Source organism: Macaca mulatta, chromosome 9, assembly GCF_049350105.2.
Source record: "Macaca mulatta isolate MMU2019108-1 chromosome 9, T2T-MMU8v2.0, whole genome shotgun sequence".
NCBI lineage: Eukaryota > Metazoa > Chordata > Mammalia > Primates > Cercopithecidae > Macaca > Macaca mulatta.
In genome coordinates, this window is record NC_133414.1 from 117,134,918 (window position 1) to 117,150,251 (window position 15,334).

The 15,334-nt window shown below is 39.6% G+C and overlaps 1 protein-coding gene across 1 annotated transcript in view; it reads left to right on the top strand.

The window, feature by feature from the left end:
- Positions 1-15,334, top strand: part of SORCS3 (sortilin related VPS10 domain containing receptor 3) — a 609,576-nt gene that overhangs the window by 318,870 nt on the left and 275,372 nt on the right. Inside the window, exon 4 of the mRNA XM_015148111.3 lies at positions 5,323-5,481. Within this exon, the coding sequence (XP_015003597.2) occupies positions 5,323-5,481 (159 nt within the window). The remainder of the gene's footprint in view (positions 1-5,322; positions 5,482-15,334) is intronic.

Sequence of the window (15,334 nt, forward strand, 5' to 3'; positions counted from 1 at the left end):
AATTTTCTCCACAAAGTTCAGGAATGATGGTAATCAAGAGGGATGCAAATAATCCTCGAAGCACCTCGATTTGTCTCCAACTTGCTTGGCATCACTTCTGACTTCAGTTGTGCTCTTATCCTAGGTAATTTTTTTTTGGTGGGGGGGAGGGGGTCTGGCTCTGTTGCCCAGGCTGGAGTGTAGTTGTATGATCTCAACTGCCCGGGCTCAAGCAATCCTCCCACCTCAGCCTCCTGTTAGCTGGGGCTATAAGTGCATGCCACGACACCATGCTAATTTTTTTTTTTTGGTAGAGATGAGGTTTCACCAAGTTGCCTAGGCTGGTTCTGAACTCCTGAGCTCAAACAATCTGCCCACGTCAGGCTCCCAAAGTGCTGGGATTACAGGTGTGGGCCACCATGCCTGGCCTTATCTTGGGTAATTTAAAGGCAAAGGTTAACATTTATTTAGTACTTATGTGCCTGATAGTGTGCTAAGCCCCTTTAATCATTGTCTCATTTAATCCTTTCAGTAGTACTACGAGGTAGGTACAATTACCATCTCCTTTTTTCTCTAGATGAAATAACAGACTTGGGATAATTGAGATGGAGTTTCACTCTCATTGCCCAGGCTAGAGTGCAATGGAGCAATCTCGGCTCACTGGAACCTCTGCCTCTCGGGTTCAAGCAATTCTCCTGTCTCAGCCTCCCGAGTAGCTGGGATTACAGGCACGTGCCACCACACCCGGCTAATTTTAGTATTTTTAGTAGTGACAGGGTTTCATCATATTGATTGAACTCCTGACCTCAGGTGATCTACCCGCCTCGGCCTCTGAAAGTGTTGGGATTATAGGCATGAGCCACTGCGCCTGGCCTTGAGTAACTTCTTTCTGTTTACACATGAAGTGTCAGTCTGAAGAGCTTGTTCTAAAGACATCTGCATTGAGAGCCTATAACCTTAACAATCTGTGAAACCATATATGAAAACCCCTCCTCCCCTTCCAGCACATGTATACCCACTGCAGGTCTCATGTCAGGACAGACTGCTTTATAAAGAATCAAAGCAGAATGAGGAACAAAACAAAATAAAAATCTCTAGTGGGATCTCTGTCCTGTTCATATTGCCAAAATCACATAAATGCAGAACTCACGATATCTAAACAGCCATTGCCATAAATTATATGTTATATACCTATAATTATACATTGAAAGGTAAGCTTGTAAGTGTCTTTGTTTTTGTAGAAACATGCTATCACAGCTTCAGCAAGAGTCACATGCCTCATCCATAAATTCAGTCCACAGATATATTTAATTTGGGCACAATGTTTTTTAAAAACCCAATTTTAAATATTTTGAGGGAATGATGTACACTTTCCGATTTGACACAGTCCTCACCAGTCCTTGTCTTGCCTTGTCTGCTTCACTTGCTCACTTTACCTGTTTTGCCCTCACAGGCATTGGGATTTGAAATCCATGTGTAACAAGAAAAATTTGAGTAGACATGGGATGATTTTCTTTATAGATTTGGTACGTGAATATACAATACACATATTTACCTTGAGGCTTAACTTCTGACAAAATATTTGCTCTCTGATTATATTTATATAAATAGTATGGCCTCCTCCTTTTTTATTTTTGAGCACCTACAACTAACTTATATCTTCCTCTTAGATTCCTACTATTTTAATGCTTGATGCTCCTGTGCTCAGAGGTTGAGATGAGTGAAAAAAGGATTTTAAAAAAGGATTTTGTGTGTGTGTGTGTGTGTGTGTTTGTGTGTGTGTGTGTTTGTGCGTGTACAGAGCATGGAAGGTGTGGGTTTTGAGGCAATTAGAGGAGTAATAGTCAAGTTGCTTTTCTCCTGAGCCTCAGTTTCCTTATCTGTAAAATATAACTCATGATACCTACTTCACATGATTTGTGTGAGATTTTAATAAAAAATCAGGTAAAATGCCCAGCATAGGTTAGAAATCCAGAATATGTCAGTGTCTATTTCCCTTCCTTTCATTCTTCTCAAAAAATTGAATTGAATAGAGACACTGCCAGTGGTAGCAAAGTATATCAAATAATTTCTGATGAGAATGTCAGAGAAGGGTAGTAATAAAAATGTACTCTCCCCAACAAAAGCTCCATAAAACTGCCACTCAATATCAATATGCTTTATTGTATATAAATTTCTGTATGTGTGTGTGCACATAAATGCAGCATCTCTGTATATGTTAGTGTATGTGTGCTCACACATATGTGTTGCGTGTGGATTAATGTGCATGTGGGTGTGCAAGTGGGCTTGTGTGTGTCTCTGTGTGCATGTGCGCACAGAAAGAAACAGGGCTAGGGGAAGAAAATACATTGCACAAGATGTTCAATGGTAACACTCATTTAGTATATTGTAACTCACGGTATATAAAATAAAGTTCATTTATGATGTTGGTCTTATCTTCTAATTAAAATCATAGGCATGAAGCTTTTTTATACCTGCATAAAATAAGCAGTTTAATTTTTCTGCACCAGGGGAAAAATGATTTCATTGCCTGTTATGTAGACCATTGGTACATGATGTGAAGCAAGTGAGGCTGGTTATGAAAGCTTTTTTTTTTGAGACAGAGTCTCGCTCTGCCCACCCAGGCTGGAGTGCAGTGGCGTGATCTTGGCTCACTGCAACCCCCACCTCTAGGTTTCAAGTGATTCTCATGCCTCAGCCTCCTGAGTAGCGGGGATTACAGGTGTGTACCACCACGCCCAGCTAATTTTTGTATTTTTAGTAGAGACGGGGTTTCACAATGTTGTCCAAGCTGGTCTTGAACTCCTGACCTCAAGTGATTCGCCCGCCTTGGCCTCCCAAAGAGCTGGGATTACAGGCATAAGCCCGCGCCCGGCCAAAAAGCCTCCTTCTTACCCATTATATTCGTCCTCTCAAACTCTGCGAGCACCACAGATGCTTCCTGGTAGGTTTTCTCAAGGGCAGCTTGAGTGCTTCGACCCGTTTCCCCTACCCCTTCATAGTGCCATGGGAAGAGGAAGCTATTTGGTCTGTGATTACTCTAAGAGTATTTCTCTGCATTATTCACACATGAGTGAAAAAAAGTTATTATACTGCTCCATTTCTTAAAAATGTGCTGATAACTAGTGATGACTTATTTCAATGAAGCCAAAGCAAATATTTGAGAAAAGAAAGTAAGCTTGTCTTAGAAGCTGTAAAGGAAAAAAAGAGGGAAAGGACTATGGATCTTAGCACTTAAAAGACCTAAATTTGTTTTAAAGCTTATTTTATAATACTAATATATGCTCTGGGTAACATTTAAAAAATTCTGCTAGTTAACACTTTTATTTTATAAGATATGGAAATTTGGGGGACTATATTTTATACTCTGGGCCTTATGGTTTAGACTCCATGATAGAAAATTGGTGGCAACATATGCAAGGATAGGAAAAACTCTAAGAGGAAATAAATTCACTTGCTCTTTCAGGAACTCAGAGAAGCCGAGTTGAGCTGGATAGTACATTCCAAAAAGGTTGTGCTGCTGATGAAGCCAGGACATAAACAGGGGTACAGATTTTGCTAGGATGTTTTAAGGACTTTGGAATATAGGAAGATCGATTAAACCATTGAATGGTTTTAAGTGATAGAATGTCAGAATCAGATTTGTATTACAGGTTGATTGTTCTGGCCACAGTGTGAAACATGGATTGGAAAGGATAAGGCTAATGTGGTAAGACTGGCTAGAGTTGTCTTACAGTAATCCAGGAGAGAGATTTGCATGTTTTGGACTAAGACAATCACAATAGGTAGGGAGATAATGGATTTGGTGTTAAGAGTTAATTGAAAAGTAAAATACACTGGCCTCATAGACTTATTCTTTCAGAAGGTAAGAAAGCAGAGTCAAGGATGCGTCTTGGGCTTTTTGCTAAACATGGATAGTTGGTGGAAACGCCCATGGAACTGGGTATACTGGAGAAGCAGTAGGGCTGGGATCAGGTACCTCTGTGGGGCATCTGGAGCTCAAGGTGCTTGTGGGGCATCTAAATAGAAGCATCTTCCAGGCAGCAGAGCTTCCAAATCTGTGACTGAGACTCAGAGATTTAGGAGTTTTCCCCAGGAGGCGATGATTTTCAAAAGGAAAAGGAAAAGAATCAGGAATGGAAGATGTCACTGAGTAATAGTATATTGAGTGAAAAGGAAGAAAGTCAAAATGGAGGGTTAAAGAGTGGTCACAGTTAAAGGATAATAAGAGAAAACTGAGTATCCAAATGAAATGAAAAGGAAAAATAGATGAACATGGGGTTATGGAAGCCCCTGGAAGAGAATGCCTCAAAAAAGATGGAATTGTTGCAGTATCAAAGGCTGCTATGCGTTTAAATAATGGAAAAGTCTGGGTGTCTAAGCGTTTATTGGTTTAAATACTAAAAATGTAGTCATATCTTTAGTGAGATCAATGTAATTGTCGTACTCAGGCAGATCACCTGAGGCCAGGAGTTCGAGACCAGCCTGGCCAACTTGGCAAAACCCCATCTCTACTAAAAAAACAACAACAAAAAAGAATATACATTATGCCATATGCTCCAAGCCAGTTTGGATATTATCAGAGTCAGGTTATTATTGAGGAAACTGAGGTTAGGTAACTTTCTCAAGATGATACAAAATATTAACAGAGAACTGTCGAGATTTGAACCTGGCCTCTCTGATGCCAAAGATTTTTCGTTACAATATTTCTGTCCCCTTGACTGGAAGATGATAAACCTTCTGTGGGAGTAATATTTGCCCAAGGACCTTTGGGGCTGTATGCTTTGGAAAATATCTCTAACAAAGGAATCATAAAAACACTTAATTGAATGCATAAAACAATTCAGAAAGAACAAAACAAACAGTGGGATCATGGCAGCATGGCAGTGCAGTGGGGGAGGGAGCTTCTCATGACCAAAAGGAACAATGCTGTGATTAGCAATGACATGGAGAAGGGATGGGGGGTCGGGGGGAGAGAGAGAGAGAGAGAGAGAGAGAGAGAGAGAGAGAGAGAGAGAGAGAGAGAGAGAGAGATGACTGTCCCAAGGTCAGGAGACAGACCACAAAAAAAGTTCCCAGCGCTTAAAAGATGGGCATCAAAAATGAAACTTCCTTCTATATGCAGACCTAGCCTTGCCCCCTATTTTCACCTCAATTCAACAATAAGACACTAAATCAGGAGAAAAGATAATACAAGTATTTTGTACAGAGGCCCAGATGCCCCTTTTTATGCTATAGTGTACAAATACCAATGATTTATTTATGATTAAAGTTATTATATTTATTCTTTCCTAACTTTCTTTACTAACTCTGTCTGTATTTGTCCCTCTGTCCTTTCTTTAGATTATGCTTCTCAGTGATCCTGAAATAGAGAGCAGCATACTGATCAGCTCCGATGAAGGGGCCACCTATCAGAAGTATCGGCTCACCTTCTATATCCAGAGCCTGCTCTTTCATCCCAAGCAAGAGGACTGGGTGCTGGCCTACAGTTTGGATCAAAAGGTGAATAAATACTATTTGCATTCACATCTTGTCATCCAGGTACCACCATGTGAAAATCACTGGTTTTCTTAGTCCAGATTTTAGAGGGAATTCAGTGACGTTTCATCATTCCAACCCAAATCATTTCATCATTGATTTTGCCTGCAACAACTAACTTTTCTTTCTGCTCTTAAGTATCAAAATAGGTAGACAGGTATATTTCACTTATTGACAATGTCATTATTTCCTTTTCTTTCTTTCTTTTTTTTTTATTTTTTATTTTATTTTTGAGACAGAGTCTCGCTCTGTCATCAGGCTGGAGTGCAGTGGCGCGATCTCGACTCACTGCAACCTCCGCCTCCCGGGTTCAAGCGATTCTCCTGCCTCAGTCCCCTGAGTGGCTCGGATTACAGGTGCCCACCACCACGCCCAGCTAATTCTTGTATTTTTAGTAGAGACGGGGTTTCACCAAGTTGACCAGGATGGTCTTGATCTCTTGACATCGTCATCTGCCCACTTCGGCCTCCCAAAGTGCTGGGATTACAGGTGTGAGTCACCATATTTCACATTTTAAAAATGACTTTCTTTATAATTTTACTCATTTGACCTTATTCAAAACAACCCTGTTAAAGAGGTAGGATATACATAATATTTTACAGTGACATAGTAAACCAAGGTGCAGAAAGGCTAAGGTGCTTATTCAAACCCTCCAAGCTAGAAGCTGAGGAGCCAGGACTTAAGTGCATGTTATCAGATTCCACGTCTAGGCTTATTCTATCATACCATGCCACCTTGATTTGGTGAAATTGGAATATACCCTTGCTCTTAGTTGAGTAATAGAAGGGAAGCTTCAAACGAAGTTCATTTTGTTATTTTCTAAAAGTACATTAAAAGTCTAGTGACCCCAATAAGACCTCCTTCTTGAGCTCCAAATACGTATATCCAGCTGCATACATAACATTGTCTGTCTCTTGTATGCCTCAAAACCTCTCAACTCAATGTATTCTAGAAATGAACTGGGGATCTCTCCCCAGCATAGCTGGCTCTTTTCTAGTATTCCCTCTCTCTAGCCATTTAATTACAAAATTAGAAACCGAGGGAGTATCTTTAATATTTCCTTGTTCTAAACCCACTATCTGTGATCAATCATGGGATCTAATACCTTTTTATTCCATCCACTTCTTTCTGTTACCACTTCTAAATATCTTTTGATTCCATCCTCTTCTTTCTGTTACCACCACCACTCAAATGTAAGTTTCATTTGTCATCTGAATGATTGCTAGAGTCTCTCTAGTATGTTAATACTACAACCTGAAAAAATATTTCCCAAATATAATGATTGTATGCCTTTGCTTAAACCCCTCTCACATTTCCTCTTTGTTCACAAACTAAAGACCACAGTCCCCAGTAGATATTACCAGCCCCTGCCTGGTTTGGTCCCTCCTTCTCTCTCCTGGCTCACTGTTATCACTTTCCCCTTGAATCTTTCAGTTGCTTGCCCTACCTGTCCCCCTTGCTCCCTTTCCTGTGCCTGGAATTCTCTTCTTTAATGTAAGCCTCGTCATCGTCAGATCTCAGATCCAGCATCACTTCCTCAGGACACCTTCCCTAACTCCCTGACAAAATCAAATCCCTTTTGATGTTCTTTTACATAGCTCTATGTACCCCTCATTCAGAACACTTGTCACAGATGAGATTTTGTGTTGATTTTTGGGGTCATCTGCATTCCTCACTAGATTACAAGCTCTATCTTGTAATCAGTCCTCAGTGTCTATCTGTTAGATGAATGAATTAGTGGATGAACGCTGAAATTCTGCAGCTCTCTATATTTGATCAACTTATACTTAAGAAAAGGGATTTTAGATGATTTTCTCTTTGTATTTCCTGACATCTCCGTAATCTTACTACAGTGCTTGATGCCAAACTATTATGCAATAATGTTGTGGAATCAATCAGTAAAAGGAAACAGATAATTCTGAGCACTGTCTCTCATAGGGATATCCACAGAACAACCTTGGTTGAAGTAACTTCTTCATTCTGCTCTCTTAAGTACTGAAACAGTTGCTCCTCAGTGTATATTTGAATATGTGATTGTGAATTTGTGTGTGTGTGTGTGCTTGCGTTCATGTGATGTCAGCACCTTTAAACAGTAATTTCAACGTAACCTTTCTATGTCTCGTTAACCAAGCCTCATGGTGGGTGCCAGGTGCTTGATGCAATCCCCTAAGGACACCCACATGACATTTGCAGAGGAAAAGCCACTGCAAATACATTTCTTTCATGGCATCAAGTGGATATTGTATGAAAGACTTAGCCAAATGTCAGATAGTCTGTGACTTTAGAGGCTTAGTGTAGTCAGAAATTTTGAAATGGTGTTGAAAAAAGTAAATTATTCAGATGTCATTAAATGGTTGGATGGTAATTTATTTATAAGAAGCCCAGAACTCTTACAGCTTATTTTTATTTGTACAGAGACAAGCTAGGTTAGAGGCAACAGACTTCTCATACCAAGAGGTTGATAAACCAAATGCAATATGTCTCCTGTGTATCTAAGAGTATCCTTTTCCTCGCTCTCCACAGCACTGAGAACATCTGGGGCGTTGCTCATGAAGTACCCTTGTGGATATAATGCATTCAAAATACTTTCAGACTTGGTGGCTGCTCTTTCTCTTAGTAAAAATATTTGAAAATGTGGCAGTGGGTGTTGATGGATTTTTCTAATCACACTGCACATTTCTAGATATATTATTCCTTAGGTACTCTTTCTTGTTGACATCTTTTGCGTAAAGTAGCTAAATGTTCTTGAGGCCCATAAAGTTTCTAACCAGTGCCTGGCCATTCTTCTTTTAAATAAATGATGTGTGAAAGCAGATGATACCCCTGGCAACACTTGCAGAGATGGCATAAAACACCTAGCCCCAGTCATCCAGGTTGCAGGAGAGTTTTTCTTTATTTTGGAGGTAATTTAGCAGTTTAGAGTCAAGGAGAGTGATGCTGTGCAGCAGCAAATGAAAATGCAAGTGTAGTTGAGATTGATATACAAATGTGTTATTTCAGACTAGAGCCTTCTCTGATGTGCATGCTTGAAGGCAGCTGTTTCCTTCTAGAGAAAATGAAAAGTGCTAGTATTAAGGTAACTGCAGCATCAAAGGGAGATGTTTGTGGTGAGGAGTGAATCGAAGTTTCCATTATTGTGCCTTTGATGAAATGCACTAGCAATTTCTTTAGAGTTGGTAAGGCTATCTCCTTATGTTGTATGTATTACAAAAGACCTAATTGAATGATATTTTAAAGGGACAATATCCAATTGCTTTACTTTCCCAAATGCTACCCCAAAGCTACGGGAGACTTGCCAGTAGATCTCACTGGGTAAAGGCACTGCTGGAGAATTAAGGAAATACCTTCTGGATAAAACAAAATTGCATCTAGAAATCGAGAGAGGCTCCTCACGCTCTGCTAGTGATATGTGGGTGCTGGGTTGTGAGTTAACTGGGAAACATGTCTACCTGATACTGGCCAAGGCCTGGGTGTGGGGAAGATCATCTGAGCCCTCCAAAGCTGCCAAGGGGTGAGGGGCAAATGTACCTTCCATTTGACCCTGCTGGAGGGTCATACCTCTGCAATCCTGATGCACCCCAGTCTACTAAAGTCCTTTCTGATTTCTGATCAGCTTAATTTGGGCATTTGATTAGCTCCTTCTATTGTGACCATCTTATGAGCTTCCCCATTCCCCCTACGTCCCATGCCAGCTCCTTCTCTGTCCTATATATTCTCCTGCCATCTTGCATTTTAATTTAAAAGGACTCAATAAAGACAAGAGATTCATTCTTGGCTATCTTTGAAGATATTTTATAAGAATTTTTGAAGTTTAAAAAAGCAGTGGAAGTAATAGGTTATGGTTGACCAAACTGGAAATGACAAAAGAAAAGCTACTCCCCTCCCTCCATCTTAGAACCAAAGCTCTGTAACTTCTTTTGAAGGCTGTGTCTTTGTCAGTTATTTAAGCGGTAGGGTTCTCTTTTGTTTCCATCAGGCTATTTCCTCACTGATGACTGAAACAGCTTACATTGTGATGTGTTTAGATTAGCTGGAGGGCTCAATAATCTTATTAAAACTGAGACTCTTGGAAAGATTTTAGATAGGTTTTGAAGACAATGCAATCCTAGAAATATAGCTGCTGTTCTCATTGCTGTACAGAGCTGAATGTTTAAACATTCCTCATTTTGACAAGAGACTGTAGCGTTTTTTAAAAAATGGGCACATGCTCATGTATCCACAGATGCATACATCCTGGCACAGGGGGCCTTCTGTAGGAGATGGAGAGCTGAAAATAGCTATTTTTTTTTCTGTGTGAGAGGTATGATTGCAAAGCTCTCTAATACCATTTATATTCTTGGCAAAATGAACCTTTAACAAATACAGCTGGCTTTGGAGATCAGAGATGAACTCAATGGGATTTCAGACTCCATTGTTTTCAGACACTTCTGGGCTACAGTGGTCTAGAATTGCCAGTCATTTTGATGTAAAAAGCACTTTCTGAAACACTGGCACACATAATGAAGGGTTGCTGTTATAGTATTAATAGTTGGGGAGCGGTCATGCAGCTAGGGATTTTTGTTGATCACCTCCTACCCGACAAGTTCAGTAGTAGCTGACAGATTGACAGACTGGCTAAGCAGCTGATGCAGTGTTAGGCGTGGCAGCTGGCAACACCGGACCCGGTACAGAGGAGGTGCTTGTCCCACGCGAGCTTTGCCAATTAGACTGTAACTGGTGCAGGTGCCGGAGTGTATCTGGATTGTGGAGGGCCTGAAAACTCAAAAGGAAATGTAAACTTGACTTCTGGAATGTCAGATCCAAAGAAACTGTGCCTTTCATTTATATTCTCATTTAAAACCCCCAGATTAAAAATGTAATTGTGTTGAGATCCTCCAGGATTAGTAGGTGATGATAACTTTCTCAGTAGCTATTGGCAGAAACAGGCTTCCTGTCTCCTCACCTGGTGGAGATAAAGCTGCCGGGGATTAACTAGGGATGACCATAGCTTTGAAGCTTTTCCTCTGAGGAATAGGAGTGGGACTAAAGGACACTTTTCACTTAAAGAAAAACATTGCATTTTTATTGGGTCCTTTTCCATTCTTATAAAAATCATTTATATATAATTTAAGAGAAAGAAAAATCTCTCTCTCTGCGTACCTACAGCAAGTGGCCACTGCTTTTGCAGGTGTCTCGTCAGTACAATAGAGGTGTGCTATCTCCATCACCATAGAAACACCAGGAGGTGGAGCAACCACCCAATGGGTGTGGCCCATAATCAGAGATACCCTGTGATACTTGAATGTTACCACGGATCTATTTGAGCTGAGTTCTGAATGACAAAATCGGTTTAATGTTAGCTATGAACTTGTATTCAGTGAGAGAAGGGCAGTAAGGATCTCCATTCACGTCAGTGTTGCCTACAAAACATTCGTTCAAATGAACAACCTTTAGCAAAACTATAGTTCTAATAGCCTATGTCTTCCCAAGCATGCTTTTGCTTTTCTTTTTTAATATTTTGAGATGGGGTCTCGCTCTGTTGCCCAGGCTGGAGTGCCGTGATGCGATCTGAGGTCACTGCAACCTCCACCTCCTGAGTAGCTGGGATTACAGGCACCCACGACCACACCCGGCTAATTTTTGTATTTTTATGTAGAGACGAAGTTTGGCCATGTTAGCCAGGCTGGTCTTAAACTCTTGACCTTAGGCGATCTGCCCTCCTCAGCCTCCCAAAGTGTTGGAATTTACAGGCATGAACCACGCACCACGCCCAGCCCCAAGCATGCTTTTTCTATATGATATCCTAGACTTTCTGGTCTCCTCTTCACCTTCTTGGTTACCATTTTAGTAACCTGATACATTTCTTAGAGGGAAAATCACATTTGCTGAAATACTTAATGGAGGATACATCATGTGTATGCTTTAAGAAGGGTACTCAGGCAGGTAACAGTACCTTTCCCAAAGCAATTATGTTCCCATGGCAGAAATTCAGCCGTGGCAGTGTTTTAGTGAAGATAGGTGGCTCCAGCCACAGGTGGTCCAGGAGGTGCAGTAATGTAGCCTCAGCTTTCCCTGTGTTCTTTCATCTGCTTCCTCTGTGGACTGACCTTGTCTTTATGTACGTGCTGATTTTTTGTGTTAATAACACTGCCCTAGTGCTGACCATTTTGCTTGAATCCATATCCTAGATTTATGGTTTTCCAGATGGACTCAGGAATTCTTCTGCTTGTCCCCTCCTTTGCAAGTCCCTATGACCTTAAGCTCTTGTCTGCCTGACCAGGCCAGGCCACTTATGCTCCCTTCATTCTCTGCCTACATCTTGACCACTCACCCTGGTTTGACAGCACCTGGCCTTTTAAACTCAGGGTCGTTCTTTCAATTTTAAAAATGGGATTGTAACATACATACCAAAAAGTGTACATCTCATGAGTCTGATGAATTTTCATTAACTGAACATACCCATGAAACCAGCAACCTGATCAAGAAACACCACTGGCATCTGAGAATTACTTGTGTGCTTTTTCAGCCACTACCTTCCACCCTCAGTGGAGCCACTATCCGTCAAGGTAATTTGTTATTTCATGCAGACAGCTAAACTAGGAAAGCAACAGATAGAAAATAAATTTCTCTGAAGAAATGTTAGAAGGTAGCAAGGGAGGTAAACAATAGAGAAGAAGAAATACTTTAAATGTTAATATTAGAGAACTAGATTAAACCAAATACAAGAATTTATTGACATTTAGTAATCCCAGTTAATCTGGAAAATTCAGAAGGACAATTTGAAAAAATGTTCATTTAAAATTAACAGGTTTCATTTTTAAAAATGTATTACTTTCTGTATGATAATCATAATACCCAGTGTTGGGTGTTATATTTTGAAATAGTATTGATGGATGTGCAAATGAATTTTCCTTCCTGGAAAATACTTGGCAATATATATTGGAAAACATACACATATTCATAACTTGACCCAATGGTTCAGTTGCTCACTTCTGAGACTATACCAATGGAATAATCCTGTGAAGCTCTAGGCATGACAATGCTTATCAAGGTCATTTATAATGGGAAAAACTAGAAAGAAACTCACTGCCTAACATTAAGGGACTTTAAATTATGGTATATACATTTACTGGGGTATTATGCAACCATTAAAATAGTGACCATAGTGACCATGTAGCAACATAGGTATATATTAATACCTATTAAATACATATAGGCATATCTTGGAGATATTGTGGTTCAGTTCCAGGCCACCAAAATGAAGCAAATATCACAATAAAGCAAGTCACGTGAACTTTTTGGTTTACCAAAGCATATAAAAGTTATTTTTATACTATACTGTAGTCTATTAAGTGTATAATTGCATTTTGTCTAAAAAATGTACATACCTCAACTTAAAAATACCTTATTGCTAAAAAATGCTAATGATCGTCTGAGTGTTAAGCAAGTTATAATCTTTTTGCTGCTGGAGGATCTTACCTTGATATAGGTGACTGCTAAGGGTGGTGGTTGCTGAAGATTGGGGTGGCTGTGGCGATTTCTTAAAATGAGATAACAATGAAGTTTGCTGCATTGACGATTCTCCGTTTCAGGAAAGATTTTTCTGTAACATGCAGTGCTGTTTGACAGTTTTTTACCCACAGTATAACTTCTTTCAAAATTGGAGTCAATCCTCTCCAACCCTGCAACCCTGATAAACCCTGCCTTATCAACTACGTTTATGGAATATTTAAAATTCTTTCTTGTCATTTCAACAATGTTTACAGCATCTTTACTGAGAGTAGATTCCATCTCAAGAAACCACTTTCTTGGCTCATCTGTAAGTAGGAACTCCTTATCTGTTCAAGTTTTATCATGAGATTACAGCAATTTAGTCACTTCTTCAGGCTCCACTTATAATTCTACTACTCTTGCTATTTCTACTGTGTCTGCAGTTACTTCCCCCACTGAAGTCTTGAACCTCTCAAAGTCATCCCTGAGAGTTGGAATCAACTTCTTTCAAACTCCTGTTCATGTTGATATTTTGATCTCCTCCTATGAGTTTCTTAAAGGCATCTAGAATGATGAATCCTTTCCAGGAGGTTTTCAATTTACTTTGCCCAGATCCATCAGAGAAATCACTGTCTATGGGAGCTATAGCCTTATGAAATGTATTTCTTAAAACAATAAGACTTGAAAGTTGAAAATTCTATTTGATCCGCAGTCTGCACAGTGGATATTGTGTTAGCAGGCATGAAAATAACAATCTATTTGTAAATGTTCATCAGAGCTCTTGAATGATCAGGTGCATTGTTAATAAGCAGTAATATTTTGGAAGGAATCTTTTTTTCTTAGTAGTAGGTCTCAACAATGGGCTTAAAATATTCAGTAAACCGTACTGTAAACAGATGTGCTGTCATGCAGGCTTCGCTGGTCCATTTATAGAGCACAGGCAGAAGAAATTTAGCATAATTTTTAAGGGCCCTAGGATTTTTCAAATCATAAGTGAGCATGGACTTCAACTTAAAGTCATCAGCAGCGTTAGCTTGGCTGAGTCTTCCTGTCCTTTGAAGCTTTGAAGCCAGGCATTGACTTCTCCTCTCTAGCTGTGAAAGTCCTAGATGACACTGTCTTCCAATAGAAGACTGCTCATTGAAAATCTTGTTTAGTGTATCTGCCATCATCCATGATCTTAGCTAGATCTTCTGGATAACTTGCTGCAACTTCTAAATCAGCACTTGCTGCTTCACCTTTCACTTGTATGTTGTGGAGATGGCTTATTTCCTTCAACCTCATGAACCAGCTTCTGCTACTTCAAACATTTCTTCTGTATCTTCTTCACCTCTCTCAGCCTTCATAGAATTGAAGAGAGGGCTTTGTTCCAGATTAGGCTTTGGCTTAATGGGATGTTGTGGCTGGTTTGATCTTGTATCTAGACCACTAAAACTTTCTTTATATCAGCAATAAGGCTGTTTAGTTTTCGTATAATTTGTGTGTTCACTGGAGTAGGACTTTAAATTTCCTTCAAAAACTTTTCCTTTGCATTCACAATGTGGCTTTTTGGCACAAGAGACTTCACTCTCAGCCTCCTGGCTTTCAACATGCCTTCCTTACTGAACTTAATCATTCCTAGCTTTTGATTTAAAGTGAGAAACATGCAACTGTTTCACATGAACACTTAGAAGCCACTGTAGGGTTATAAATTAGCCTGATTTGAATGTTGTTGTGTCTTAGGGAATAGGGGTACCTGAAGACAGGGAGAGAGAGAGGAGAATTGTCAGTAGATGGAGCAGTCAGAACACACACATTTATGGATTAAGTGAACCATTTCTATCGGTGTAATTTGTGGTGCACCAAAACAATTACAATGATAACATCAAAGAACACTGATCACAGATCATCATAACAGATATAATAATAATGAAAAAGTTTGAAATATTGTGAGAATTCAAAAAATGTGATGTAGAAACACAAAGTAGGCACATACTCTTGGAAAAATGGTGCTGATAGACTTGCTTGATGTAGTTGCCACAAACTTTCAATTTGTAAAAAACCCAATATCTGCACAATGAAATGAAGTATGCCTGTACGCATTACATATTACATATGTAAATATATACAACTGCATACATAATATATATTAAGACACACTATTAAATACAAGTATGCAAAAAATAAAGTAAGGTAAAGAAAGGAAGGAATGAAGGGCGGAATGGAAGAAGGGAGGAATGAATGTAGGAAGGAAGACAAAAGGAATGAAGGAGAAAAATTATTTTAAAGAATGGAAGGAAATATTCCCAAATACTAGCTAGGTCTGTTAAGATGATGGAACTATGTTTGTGGGGCTTTTCATTGCTTT